Source organism: Euprymna scolopes, chromosome 12, assembly GCF_053919585.1.
Source record: "Euprymna scolopes isolate OS-2025 chromosome 12, ASM5391958v1, whole genome shotgun sequence".
NCBI lineage: Eukaryota > Metazoa > Mollusca > Cephalopoda > Sepiida > Sepiolidae > Euprymna > Euprymna scolopes.
Window position 1 is genome coordinate 89,629,463 of NC_136493.1, and position 14,549 is coordinate 89,644,011.

Consider the following 14,549-nt stretch of genomic DNA (forward strand, 5'->3'; position numbering starts at 1 on the left):
ACTGCTACATATTAAAGTACAAAAAAAATAATTTGTAATGGTGACTGCTACATATTAAAGTACAAAAAAAAATAGTTTGTAATGGTGACTGCTACATATTAAAGTACAAAAAAAATAATTTGTAATGGTGACTGCTACATATTAAAGTACAAAAAAAAATAATTTGTAATGGTGACTGCTACATATTAAAGTACAAAAAAAATAGTTTGTAATGGTGACTGCTACATATTAAAGTACAAAAAAAATAATTTGTAATGGTGACTGCTACATATTAAAGTACAAAAAAAAATAGTTTGTAATGGTGACTGCTACATATTAAAGTACAAAAAAAATAATTTGTAATGGTGACTGCTACATATTAAAGTACAAAAAAAATAATTTGTAATGGTGACTGCTACATATTAAAGTACAAAAAAAATAATTTGTAATGGTGACTGCTACATATTAAAGTACAAAAAAAAATAGTTTGTAATGGTGACTGCTACATATTAAAGTACAAAAAAAATAATTTGTAATGGTGACTGCTACATATTAAAGTACAAAAAAAAATAATTTGTAATGGTGACTGCTACATATTAAAGTACAAAAAAAATAGTTTGTAATGGTGACTGCTACATATTAAAGTACAAAAAAAATAATTTGTAATGGTGACTGCTACATATTAAAGTACAAAAAAAATAATTTGTAATGGTGACTGCTACATATTAAAGTACAAAAAAAAATAGTTTGTAATGGTGACTGCTACATATTAAAGTACAAAAAAAATAATTTGTAATGGTGACTGCTACATATTAAAGTACAAAAAAAATAATTTGTAATGGTGACTGCTACATATTAAAGTACAAAAAAAAATAGTTTGTAATGGTGACTGCTACATATTAAAGTACAAAAAAAATAATTTGTAATGGTGACTGCTACATATTAAAGTACAAAAAAAATAATTTGTAATGGTGACTGCTACATATTAAAGTACAAAAAAAAATAGTTTGTAATGGTGACTGCTACATATTAAAGTACAAAAAAAATAATTTGTAATGGTGACTGCTACATATTAAAGTACAAAAAAAATAATTTATAATGGTGACTGCTACATATTAAAGTACAAAAAAAATAATTTGTAATGGTGACTGCTACATATTAAAGTACAAAAAAAATAATTTGTAATGGTGACTGCTACATATTAAAGTACAAAAAAAAATAGTTTGTAATGGTGACTGCTACATATTAAAGTACAAAAAAAAAAAGTTTGTAATGGTGACTGCTACATATTAAAGTACAAAAAAAATAATTTGTAATGGTGACTGCTACATATTAAAGTACAAAAAAAATAATTTGTAATGGTGACTGCTACATATTAAAGTACAAAAAAAAATAGTTTGTAATGGTGACTGCTACATATTAAAGTACAAAAAAAAATAGTTTGTAATGGTGACTGCTACATATTAAAGTACAAAAAAAAATAGTTTGTAATGGTGACTGCTACATATTAAAGTACAAAAAAAAAGTTTGTAATGGTGACTGCTACATATTAAAGTACAAAAAAAATACATGAAATAAAGATAAAAACAGAAACAACAATCAGGTTTCTGCATGAATTCTTTGCACATTCCAGACTCATGGATCATGTAGTATTGGATAATAACACTCAATTTCCATCCAGTGAGTTCAAACAGTTTTATCAGTCGTTTTTTTAACGAAACATCTTGAATCGTATTGTGTCATTCAAGGGGTTTGTTGATACTTTCAAGAGAATATTACAACAGTGAAAGCCACATAAGATTTTTTGCAAGGGTATAAAATGATACCTAATGATAACGTCCCATCTTGCATATCACCAGGGGAGATAACTATGTTCATGAAACAAATCAAGACGATTTTCAACAGACTGTTACCAATTCATCAGTAATCGGAACAAAAAATAAATATCAAAAAAGGACGTTTGCAAATCGAACAATTTTTTTTTCTGAATTTTTAAGAAAAACAAGTTATTCTGAGAAATCGAAATTGTAGATAAAAGAATTCTAGATATATTCCATACGGTAAAATGACTAAAAGAGACATTCAAACCAAATAGGAAAAATATTGAGATACTGTAGATGACAACACTACAGGAGGAGATTTAATGGACGTCGTGTTTGACATGTTCGAGTCACCAGTTCCACAAATAATTTCTCGAAAGCAAAGGAGGAAAAGGAAAAGAAAAAACACTGACTTCATGGAAGTCAGCTCCAAGACGAAAAGATATTAACTCCTTAGGAAATATAGAGGTTGCTATGAGGTAAGCTGATCTACACATTTTAGGATTAATGGACTTACCCAGAGACAATAAATACAGTTATATCTAATCATTAATATAGCGATTCGTGGCAGATATTGCCCAAACATTATGATGTGTATTTCTGGAACATACTTTTGCCAATAAAATTTTTTTTTAATTATACCACTGTGTTTGTCTTGACCATTATCGACCCGCAAAACTACAACAAGATGTTCTCAGAAACCACAATGGCTCATTCTTAGGGATAACATTTGATTTCTATATAAGATATATAGATACCCGAGTATTAATCAAGATTCTCCACCACTTCTCAAATCTTGAGTTAATAATGAAGTGAAGAGTATTAATTTCATTTGTGGCAGTTATGGTCCCAGAACCATGACGTGTACTTCTGTAACATATTTTTGCTCGTACACTTTTTGTTAACTATGTCACTGTGTTTGTCTTCATTATTATCAACCTGCAAGATTAATGCATTGAGCTTTAATAGTTAATGAGTTTCTTTGAAAAAATTAAAAAATAAAATGACAAGCATCAACTAAAAACATGTCCATTTCTAAGGAAAAGATAAATTGTTATGTGATCTGAAATATTCATTGATTCCTTTTTTTCTTTTAGACATTAATTGACGGATTATACAGAACAGCTGTAGCAGAAATTGCTGAGGCGTTAATGAGGTTTTTCTGTATAAAAAAAGGAACAATTTTATTCATGGTTTCATTAAGGAATCTCTCATCAGCAAAATGTTGAGTATGATTTGGACATTGGTATTCTGCAGCCTGATTGGCCTTGGTTTAACTGGTGAGTACAATACATTTGAAAAGAGGTTTTAGATTCCAAATTTTGATAAATCTAAATTAATTCTTTGCCAACATATATTGAATTCCATTCTCTTTCGTTATCGGCTCCATTCTTCAATCTTTTACTTGAATTTTATTTCCTAACAAATCAAATACCATTCTTCGTAGCTAAGTGTTTAGAGTCATCAATTATCTTGGAGATAGTCTTAAGTTCGATCTCGACTTAAAACAACCGCTAGTCTATCAGCACCAAAGAACTGTGATGCAGAGAAGCACTGTGCTTTTCGATAACTTCTTAAGTTATGAATGTTGATATATTTATATATTTGAATATAAAGGCTCCACTCCTAAACTAATTAATTGACCATTAACAATTTTAGAACACAGCTACTAATGGGTCTAAATATGGGCTATATTTAGTTCAATTTGTTTTATGCAAGGAAGCAAAGATGGGGTGAAAAGAATTATGATATATTTATTTTGGATAACTACATAAAGTTAAGTATGTTCGTATGTCTATATATTTGAACATAGAGGATTCACTTCTAAACTAGTTAACTGGTACTTAAGAATTTTAGAACCCAGCTGCTGCTGCTCTTGACTCCAAATATGGGTTGTTTTATTCTTGATATGCAGTATGAGACCTATTAGGTTAGAGGTCCTTTTTTTTTTAAAACCTTAGCTAAGAGGAAGAGATTGGTGGTTGGTGCACTAGCTCAAATGTGGCAAAAATAGTCCATTTATAGGCGAATGGTAGCTTTAACTTTAGAAATCAGACCGATTGTCAAGAACAGATCTTCGGCATATACCAATCTGCTAGTAACATTCATTACTAAGAGCGAGGATATAGTCTGGAAGAGTGGACCTCCTAGAGCTACACAGGATTAATACCTAAGCTTGACAAATAAAAGTCCAAAACCTGTTGGACTAAGTACTTTATATCCTTTCTACCATAGGGAGATGTGGCACAAGGCTGAAAGGGGAGAAGAATCAAGCAAGTGCCTAAAAAAAGAGGAGCACTCAGGTTTTGTAAATATAGCCTGAACGTTAGCATTCCCTGGCAATGAAGCCTAAGGCAATTAGCAATAAACTAACTTCACCTCAAAGAAAAAGGTAGGATTAATACCTCAGCCCAACAGATAAAAGGTCACCGAGTTTGCCTAGTTATTGTTGGATTAATTGCTAAGAATATGTTAAAAAAAAAACAATATGTTTTATATTGAGACTCTATGCCAGAAAGTAGCGATTACGTTAACTAGTTTTGGTTAAATTAGTACACATCAGAGTAACCTGACACCAAATGAAAATATACCCAGCTGCAGGTGGTGTGATTGAAGGGGGGTTAAAGATTAGATCCTTAAACAAAGCATGTTAAACATGTAGGTGTCGAAATATAGATGATGACAGTCCCCAGTTGTGAGCAGTACAGACGAGATGCGCCTGACAATATAAAAATCTAAATGAATGTTGCCTCAAGACTCTGTCCGTGCATTGACATCATTAAGATTAAGCTAATAAATTTTCTTTTTCTTTTTCTCTTTTTCTCTCTCTCTCTCTCTCTCTCTCTCTCTTTCTCTCTCTCTCTCTCTCTCTCTCTAAATAAAACATTTGAAACCTCAGCACGTCTCCATTGTATTTTCATGTGCAAATAGTTTTGGTTCATCTAGCTAGACAGAGAAGGCCAGAGGTTAACAACCACAAGAAGATCACGGCCCACACATGGAAAATCGACGCTTGAGAAAATGAAGACCAGCACACTTACATGTATGTACAACTATATCTATTGTTTTCTTGATTGCTCACTGGTAAGAATGCACATATGCAGAAGTACTGCACTGGAAGGAAGCTTTACATGTCTCCCCTCAGTGACTTAGTCTACAATATATTGTCGTCTACATTGCACTGTAGAGAAGCTACTGTTGATTTTATAAAATTATTTTTATATAATGAATTGAAATTTAATGTTTGTATAGAAACAATGACCAAATGCATTTTTATAAAAATATATAATTTATTTTACGTTTAACATTGGCGAAGCATATTTTTATAAAGACCAGACACATGCTATGTCGCGCCCGTCGATCCCAGAATCCAAGCTTCAACTGTTTTAAAAACAATAGAATTATATTTAATTCGTTCTTTCTTCATTAAAAGAGAGAGCGAAGGGGAGTGAAAGAGAGAGAGAGAAAGAGAGAGAGAGAGAGAGAGAGAATGACATAAAAAGAGAGAAAGATATATTCATACAATTTGAACATTGTTTTGTTTTCGAATGCCTCGATGATGAGTTCTCTGGGTTTGACCTTTCGTTTTCTAGGTTCTCAAATCGTTTGGACTTTGTTGAATATTAACAAACGATTGTCATTCAAACCCAGCCGACGTGCTCTTATCTTCCCAAACCCACAAAGCACCTGCTTAACACATCACCTCATAAGTACAGACAAGTTAGGCACAAGGTTCATTAATGTAGAAGCCCCCAGCTCCCCAAAAAGGGGCGCTTTTCATTTTGCCACAACACACATATGCAGGAGTACACGTTTATGAAAAGAGCATGTGCGAAATTTGTGTAACGTTTAAAAGGTTACAGTATATACCAGTCCGAAAACACCGTTCGCTGTTTTGCTATCGTCGAACTGTAGAGAAGCTGCTGTTGATTTTATAAAATTATTTTGAATACAATGGCTTGAATTAAAGTTTAAAATGAAAATGCCAAATATCATAGTTCAATTGTGCTCTAAACAGAAACATTCATTTACAAACGCAGCCATGTCTTATCAGCAACCATGGCAGCAGCACATTCTGGGGAGAACGCACGCTCCTGTTCAGGATCCTGTTTGCTATTTGCCAAAACTGGTGGGAACCAAGCCACAGCTCAGATACTTTGGTTTAACAAACTGAGCATATAGCTCTCTTGCATTTTTTATTACTCTTTTACAGTGGTTGCTGGCAGTCCTGAAAGCAGCTTTAGTCTCAGTATTACGTTGGTAGCTATGGAAAAAGTGATTTCTGTGCGCAATGGCAGCTGCACATCCTTTTTAAACATGGAATGCAGAGGTAGATCAGATATGAATGTATGGAAGCTATCCCAGTCAGCGGTAGAGTATCGATATACAGTACGGTGGAGAGGTACGTCTGAGGACTTATTAAATTTCATTTTTATCTTAACTGATACAACGGAGTGGTCGGAGGATCTCAGAGGAGATAGAACAGAACATGAACATAGCTCAGGGAAGTTGAGAGAAAAAGGTCTAGAAGGCTTGCATACTGATCGGTAGTATCGGACACACGGGTGGGTTCGTGAACAATCTGAATGAGGTCATAGCAATGGCAAAATCATGACAGAACCTCCCCTCATCATCTGTCTTATTTGAGTGGGTCAGCCATTTCACATTATGGATATTGAAGTCACCGCAAATGTGAATGTTAGCCGAAGAATGAGCAGACATGATGTGGTCAATTTTCTCAGATATACTCTTAAAGATATCAGCCCCACTGTTGTGGGAGTGATAGAGGTCAAATATAAATGCAGTGGTGTAAGCTAGTGCAACCCGGAAGCACATATAAGGTAAATTAGGGTCTTCTCTGGAGATATACCTGCCACATGGGAAGCCATCTTTAATGTAGGCACATATTCCATGCCCATGGCGATCTTGGGGGTCAGATTTAGAAGTTAAGTTAGAGTATCCCTTAATTATGAACTCATCTAGGGAAGTGGTCAGCCCTATGCCAGTTTCACTTAGAAAGAATATGTCCGGTTTCGTCTCCTGTAATTGTGTTTCAACTTCTGGAAGATTGGAACGTAGACCCCTGATGTTGGAGAAGGAGACATGGTAGTAGGGGTCTACGTTGGAGGATGAGGTTCTAGGTTTATTTGTATTTTTTTTTTCTGGAGATTTGTCATGTTAAGGTTTTGGGATATGTGGAACAGGTCGATAGAATTGGTTGGAGCAGGACAGAGAGGGAAAGTAAGAGTGAAAAAGACAGGAATTTTTTTTTTTCTCGCCTGAGATTTTGAAAGGTTTCAGAAAACAATTACTTCCCTTGTTACGATTCGAATTCTCTGGTTTCTTTTATTTTTTTTTTTAGCAAAACTCAATTTTCGTTAATTGTATTTGAAAACTATTTTCATTAATAATAAATTTTCTACCTCGTTTTTCTTATTTTTGGATATGTTCATTACTGTGACATGACAATTAAGTAGATACCATTGGTTTCACTTGAAATTCAATTTTTCGACTTTCCAGTTTCGCTCTAATGACGAAGAATCGCCGAATTACTTCTTAATCCAAAAAGGTCTGTAACACATGTTCATCCAAGATCTTGGAATACGCTAACTTTATTCCCCAAATCGTTTTGGTGGCAGTTGAGATCACCAAAACGAACAGTTACTTCCCTTCTTTCATATTCTCTAAATAGAAAATCTGTTTCATCTTGCAGGTGAATTATCACAGTCTTTCTCATTCGATAAAGGATTATGCTTTGTAGAATCTTTATTATGCTCCAGGCATTCATCTCATCGAAGTTGATTCTTTTTGTTTCTTTCTTTTTAGGTGCACCAAATAGCGAGCAATGCAAACATGACGACAAAATAGTACCAAAAGGAAGCACATACACCCGCCTCGATGGGTGCACCATCTGCACGTGAAAAGGATCGAATCATTACCAATGCAGCAATATAGCCTGTCCATGTAAAGTTGTCTTATCAATCAATAATTATGCAATCAATATCTGTATCGATATTTTTGCTAGTCTGATAGTTGGATGATAGCATGCTCGACGAACATATACTGCTCTGCCCCCGAAAGGAGGAGTTAATGTCTGGGCGGATGATATCATAATAACGGCACATAGTACATTACTCCCCTAAAACAATAAAGATAATTAAGGTATCATTAGAAACGAACGTATACTATAGTGCTCTTCCCCACTCCAAAAGAAAAGAAGTCCCTGAAAAGGTTACATTCACTCCTACTAATGAACAAGAAGGTAATTCGATCTTAATACGAGAGAAATTATATGACCCTATTCACCTGCCATTAAAAGATAATATAATAATAAATTAAAACATTTTATTCATTAAAAAATTCCAAGTTGTAAAAAAAAGTGGCTGGTTGCAAAGGTAGGGTTACAGAGAACAAGGCCTTCACCATGTTGAAGCAGGTTGGCTGCAACAAATCGCCAGGACTTGATGGTCTGCCCTACGAACTGTATTTGAGGCTGTCACACATGTTTCTATTAATTCTGATGAATATCTTCAACCATTGGTTTGATGAGAGTTCGATCCCTGGTCAAGTCACCAAGGGAATGATCACATTGTTGAAGAAGTGGGATAGGTATGGTGGGGAAGAACTAGAGGATTACAGACCCATAATGCCGCTAAACACAGAGTTAAAGATTTGGGCCAATATCCTATCGAATCAGTTGCAGGGAGTTATTGAAAAGTTGAGCAAATCTGAGCAAAATTATGCTGTGAAGGGGAGATCGATTCAAAACAACTTGCACGTGATCTGTACAATCTTAGACAGAGGGATAGAAGACGATATGGGAGCTGCACTGATCAATTTGGATCAGTCCAAAATTTTCGATAGGGTTGACCATCACTTTCAGGAATTTAATTTAGAGACTACTGGTTTTAAACTGGACTTCCACAAATGGATCTCTATTTTGTACCGCATATCAACACTAGTGGTGCAAGTCAACAGAAAGCATTCGCAATCTTTCACTATCTCTCAGTTGGTACATCACGGCTGTCTGCTGTTGCCATTGCTTTATATCCTTTTATTGGAGTCGCTACTTTGCAAGCTCAGGAATGGGGAGGCAAGTCCGGTCCTACATGGAATCACATTGCCTGATGGATCACAAGCCAGGGTCGCCGATGATATCACCGTCTTTGGGTTGTGTGTTCGCCGATGATATCACCATCTTTGGGTCGTGCTTCCAATATATTGAGGAGGCGACAGAGGCGTTCACACATTATGAAAACGATCACAGGGGCCAAAATCAATTACAGCAAGTCAGTTCACCTGCGGTCGGGCGCCACTACTCTTCCAGCACCTTTCTGCTGGATAGATGGCCTAGTTCGAATTCTTAGCATGTTGTTTGGATTGGGTCTCCAGCTTAAAAAGAATTGGTTAAAGGTGCTGTCAAAGGTTAAAACCTTGATGAACTCTTGGCTTGGAAGGAACTTTTACTTTAAGAGTAGAGCAGAGGCGTGCTCACTTATGTCTCCTTCTATCCTCAGGGACAAAAAGAGGCATTGGATTCACAGACAGGTCTGTAATTATTGATGAAAAAAGACATTTGTAAAACTTAGTGATTCAGTTTCAAAATCTACCGATTTGAATTAGAGACTAAACAGGGGAGGTAATTAAGTTTTTAATTTCTCACAAATTCAGTCAGTTATTTTTTTATATAAAAAAAATTCAAACGGTTAAAAAAAAAGTTACTTTTTAAAAATTCACAAATCATGTATATATTTATTTTTGTTTTCTGAATAAATTCTGTCTTCTTTCAATTGAGTTACAATATGCTCAATCCAAGATAGGGAGCATTATATATATATATATATATATATATATATATATATATATATATATATAATTACAGACAATTAAAGAAAGTAATTGCTGAGGATGCAGTTAGGAGATTCGGCGTTCCTATCCCGTCGCAATTAAACCTGATCAAGGCTAGAGGAATAGTTGGCCGAAATGTCGTGAAAGAACAATTAGGAGATGAGGAAAATAGTCCTCAATAAATAATGGATAACTAACGTTTTGCTTGTTTATTTGTACTCCTTGTCGAATGATTAAAATTTTGTATACCTTCCTTAAAGGTTTATAAGTTTTTGTTTTTTTTTAATTAAAAATTTGAATTAATTTTCAATAACAAGTTTTTTATTTTGTATATATATATATATATATATATATATATATATATATATATATATATATATATATATATATATACGGGATGACAAAATGTAACCCTTTATTAGAGAACTAGTCAGTTAATGACGACTAAAACCCAGGAAAGTAGGAAAAAGTATAAATGCACGCTGTGTAGAATGGGGTCGTAAGAGGACTTATCAAAGAGGGGGGAAAATTTGAGCTACTACCTCTCTAGGTTAGGACGATGATAAAGATAGCGCTTCTTGGAATAAATGAATTGTTTTAATATCACGAAAGAATGTGCATGTAATGGCGTTCTGTAGTTTTTCTAGTCTCACACAAAAACATGCATTCACATTTTAAGCTATATTACTTGTCATATACATATGCGCACACAAACATATGCGCCCACGTCCACACACGTACATATATTCACGTTCGCGTACATACACTCACATTCATGTGTATACACACACACAACACACACACTAACGTACACACATGTACTCACACATACGCACACAAGGACAACATCACTTCCCCTTTCAAATGAAATCCACACATGCGCAAAAGACTACTGGAAACACCCATAAAAGAAAGAGCAATAAGCAGCATCTTCCTTTTCGACTTCGCCCCCTGCGACTATGTATGGGGCACAAGCTAACAAACAGTATGTACACTTTATACGCTTTATATCTCCATAACCTGGACTGACTTTCTCACTCTCTTTCCCCTTTGCTTTGGCCCATCAAAACAGACATGTGCGGGACGCTCTACTGAGCTTAACCCTCTCTTTCTACAGGACGTTTTTCTATTGCATTCTCCTTTCCTTCTCTGCGCGTAGTCGTCAACGGCTGAATGAACACGTGTACACCCAAGACTCTCATTTCTCAACCGAAAATAAACGACATGTTTATTTTATTCCCGCATTTGAGTTCTTTGTTTCCTTCATTCGATTCGTTTCATTATTTTTTCTTGTAGCGAGTTAAGGTATTTATATCCTGGTCCGCTACAAGTTAAATAAGGTAATGGCTAATAGGATAAATGTGCAATCTTTTGTTGTAAACCTACGGTATTTTGGTCCTGAGGGGAAAACCTGTGCCTCTTTCATTATATACAAGATTAAATAAGCACAAACTTGATTTGACAAGTTAACATAAAAGTTTTTAAAAAATGTGTTGCATTTATTCATTAATCGCTCTAGATTGAATATAGTTTTAATTTCTGTAATTTGTTTCCATATGTAGTAACTTTGATATGTAAAAGCTCGTACGATTTTAATGTTTATGATACTTATCTGAAATTAAGTTCAACCCTTCTAAAAGAGGAAGGGAACTTATATAAAAAAAAGGGGGTTATCATTCCCACTTACCTCCCTTTAATACGCTAACAATCTAAAAATAGGGTCTGTCTAATTAACCAATCAGGGACCCCCGTTTATCGGGTTCGCTTTTAGAACAATAGTCTCTTCCTCTTTTAACCACAGCTCGTCCATGAAGCAACAGGTAGGAAAATTCCTCTCCTAAAATTTTGTGCCTATACGAACATTACAAAAGCCGTCTAATTCTTTGGACGTAAAAGAACTTTATAGTTGGACTTTCTCTAAAGCCGCAAACACAATAAGTTTTGCAAAACTTGTAAATTTCATTGTTTTAATAATGAATACTTTTTTCTATATCCTGTTTTGTGTCGCTAGTGAATCCCCTTTATTTCAGTCTACTCCAACGAACTTCGCGGCAATTTTCGGACTACAACCTCCATTTGTCAGTATTCGCTTTACTTATTCATATTGAAGTGCGCTCTTTGCTGATTTCTAAAAGGAAAATTCTACTATTTCTGTGGAGAAATGCGGGACTTACCTGGATAGACCACGTGCGGGTCGGTCACCGAAAATAAATAAAAAGAAAGAAAAGAAACGGTCAAGACTCTTATTTATAGAGTAGTGATCACGTGAGTTAGAAGAATATGCAAATAGAGGTGAACGAATTTGCGATATAAAAAGCCTGTGTTGTTAAGAGGAGGAGGAGACTGTTGGCAGAAGTCAGTGCTGTCAGACGTGCTTTAGAGTTTTGTTATTATATGCTGTGTTCGATTGTTGGGAGAGAGAAAAGAGAAGAGGAGGAACCAAGAAGACATTCTGCAGATACTTGACTTTGTGTTGGTTTTAAGCTATTTCGGCGCTTGGTGTGCGGTTACTAACAATGGACAGATTCGACATTCGCTTAATACCCGAGTTCGACGGATCTACCACTGGACCGGCTGTCGTTGAATGGATTGAAAAGGCAGAGAAAATCTGTAAACTGTGCAAAATTAAAGAACCAGCCACAGTTATCCCTTTGAGGCTAACCGGAGGGGCCTATGCAGTCTACCAACAACTCGGGGATGAACCAGACTGGGATGAAATCAAGCAGAGCCTGTATACAGCGTTTGGTACAGATCCATTTGTTGCGTGGCAACAGTTCACGAGCCGGACACTTCAACCCAAGGAAACAGTCGACGTGTACCTAGCCGACCTGCGAAAATTATCTGTACCGTTTGGTGGGGTCAACGATAAAATATTAAGCTGTGCTTTTTTGGTAGGCCTACCCGAGGAGGTCAGTAAACTGTTGCGGGCATCATCAAGAATCGATGAATTGTCAACTGATGAGTTATTGGCCCGAGCTCGAAACATCTGTAAGGAACAGGAACCAATTGCAGCAGCAGCTCGTTTTCGACATGGAGGCAATGTGGACTCTCTTCCAGATAGTAATAAGCATGCCACCCCAGTGTGCTATAAATGTGGGGAGGCCAATCATTTTGCTAAAGAGTGCCGGAGTGATAGGAGAGGTGTATATCCACAATCAAAGAGACCAGTGCAATGCTATCGCTGCAATAAGTTTGGGCACATATCTCGCAACTGTTCGGGAAACGAAGTTGGGGGCAAGGTACTATCGCTACCCTTGCCCCCTGCCAACCAATAAACACAGGATTGCCTGTCATTAGCGTTAAACTTGATGATGTGCAGTGTTCAGCACTTATAGACACGGGGTGTTCCCGGTCTATAGTTAGTGCCCATTGCTGTCCGGTGTGGCGGAGGAACCCAGTTGGCGTTATGACCATTAATGGCTTATCACGGGTATGTTGTGGTGAAGGGACAGTCACAATCTGCACTGAGAAGGGTGACACAGCTAAAGTTGACGTTCTGGTGATGCAGGAGAAACCCCTTGGCTACGACATGTTGCTTGGAATTGATGCAATACAAGCACTAGGAGGCGTTACAATCACAGCAGCTAGAGGTATCAGGCTTGGAGAAGGGAAAGACGTCTGTGCAGCCATGTCGATTGAAGAAAAGGACTTCTGTGCTACATTTGATGACAACGAAAGGGTGTGGACTGCAAAGTGGAAATGGGCCATGGGCCAGGAACCAGATCGGCTGTGCAACACGATTCCAGAGTATGCAGTTTCTACCAAGAATAGGGCCGCATATGAAGAAGAACTTCAGATGTGGATTGACAACGGTTGGTTAATACCATACCCACAGGAACGTCTGGGACCACCCAAGGGATTAATTCCGCTCATGGCTGTTGAACAATCTACCAAAGAAAAAATTCGTCCCGTAATGGATTACCGAGAGTTGAATCGGCATGTTGATGCGTTTACCGGAAACGCAGATGTGTGCGCTGCTAAACTGAGAGAGTGGCGTCAAAAAGAGAGCAATGTAGCACTTCTGGATCTAAAGAGGGCCTACCTGCAGATACGTGTCCATGAGTCATTATGGCCGTTTCAGACAGTACTACTCAAGGGAAAACTATATTGTTTGACACGTTTGGGTTTTGGCCTAAACGTAGCACCCTTGATTATGACAACCATTATTAAAACTGTTTTGATGCAGGATGAGACCACAGCAAAAGCTGCTTCAGCCTACATAGATGACATCTATGTTAATGAGGACATAATGTCTGCGGATGCAGTTCGAATAAAACTGAAAGCGTTTGGGTTAATAAGCAAAGACCCTAAGCGCCTAAAGGATGGAGTGCCCGTGCTAGGCCTCGAGGTCTGGGAGGAGGGCAATACGTTGCGATGGAAACGAGGGAGCCCACTTCCAAAGTTACCCAATGTATTAACAAGACGTACTGTGTTTTCTATCTGTGGTAAATTGGTAGGACATCTACCTGTCTGTGGATGGCTCCGATCGGCAACAGGAGTGGTGAAAAGACGAGTGACTACAGTAACAAAAGGATGGGACGATGTTGCGGATGATGATTCTCTCCAACAAATGATGGCTGAAATGTTGTCCAGAGTGCATAGGAATGACCCTGCCCGGGGTGAGTGGCAAGTGTCTGGAAACGAACTAAATGCATGGGTTGACGCAAGTTCGTTGGCTACAGGTGTCGTGTTGGAGCAACTAGGTGTTGTTGTGGAAGATGCATGCTGGCTTCGTCCGAAAAATGATGCCCAACATATAAATTTGGCAGAACTTGATGCCACGTTAAAAGGTCTTAATCTCGCATTGCAATGGCAGACTAATGTTGTGCATCTCCACACTGACTCATTGTGTGTTTACCATTGGTTAACCGACACCTTGACTGGAAAGGCTCGAGTTAAGAC

General features: G+C 36.8%; 1 protein-coding gene across 6 annotated transcripts in view; it reads left to right on the forward strand.

Moving 5' to 3' along the window:
• Positions 1 to 2,942: 2,942 nt before the first annotated feature.
• Positions 2,943 to 14,549, forward strand: part of LOC145291415 (uncharacterized) — a 91,444-nt gene continuing 79,837 nt past the window's right edge. For 3 of the 6 annotated variants that reach the window (XM_080137224.1, XM_080137222.1, XM_080137230.1), the window contains exon 1: positions 3,007 to 3,079. In XM_080137224.1, the coding sequence (XP_079993350.1) occupies positions 3,022 to 3,079 (58 nt within the window). In that variant the 5' untranslated portion in view covers positions 3,007 to 3,021. Of the gene's footprint in view, positions 3,080 to 6,012; positions 6,202 to 7,625; positions 7,764 to 14,549 lie in introns of all 6 variants that reach the window. The other 3 variants (XM_080137225.1, XM_080137227.1, XR_013869409.1) reach the window with 3 other exon arrangements.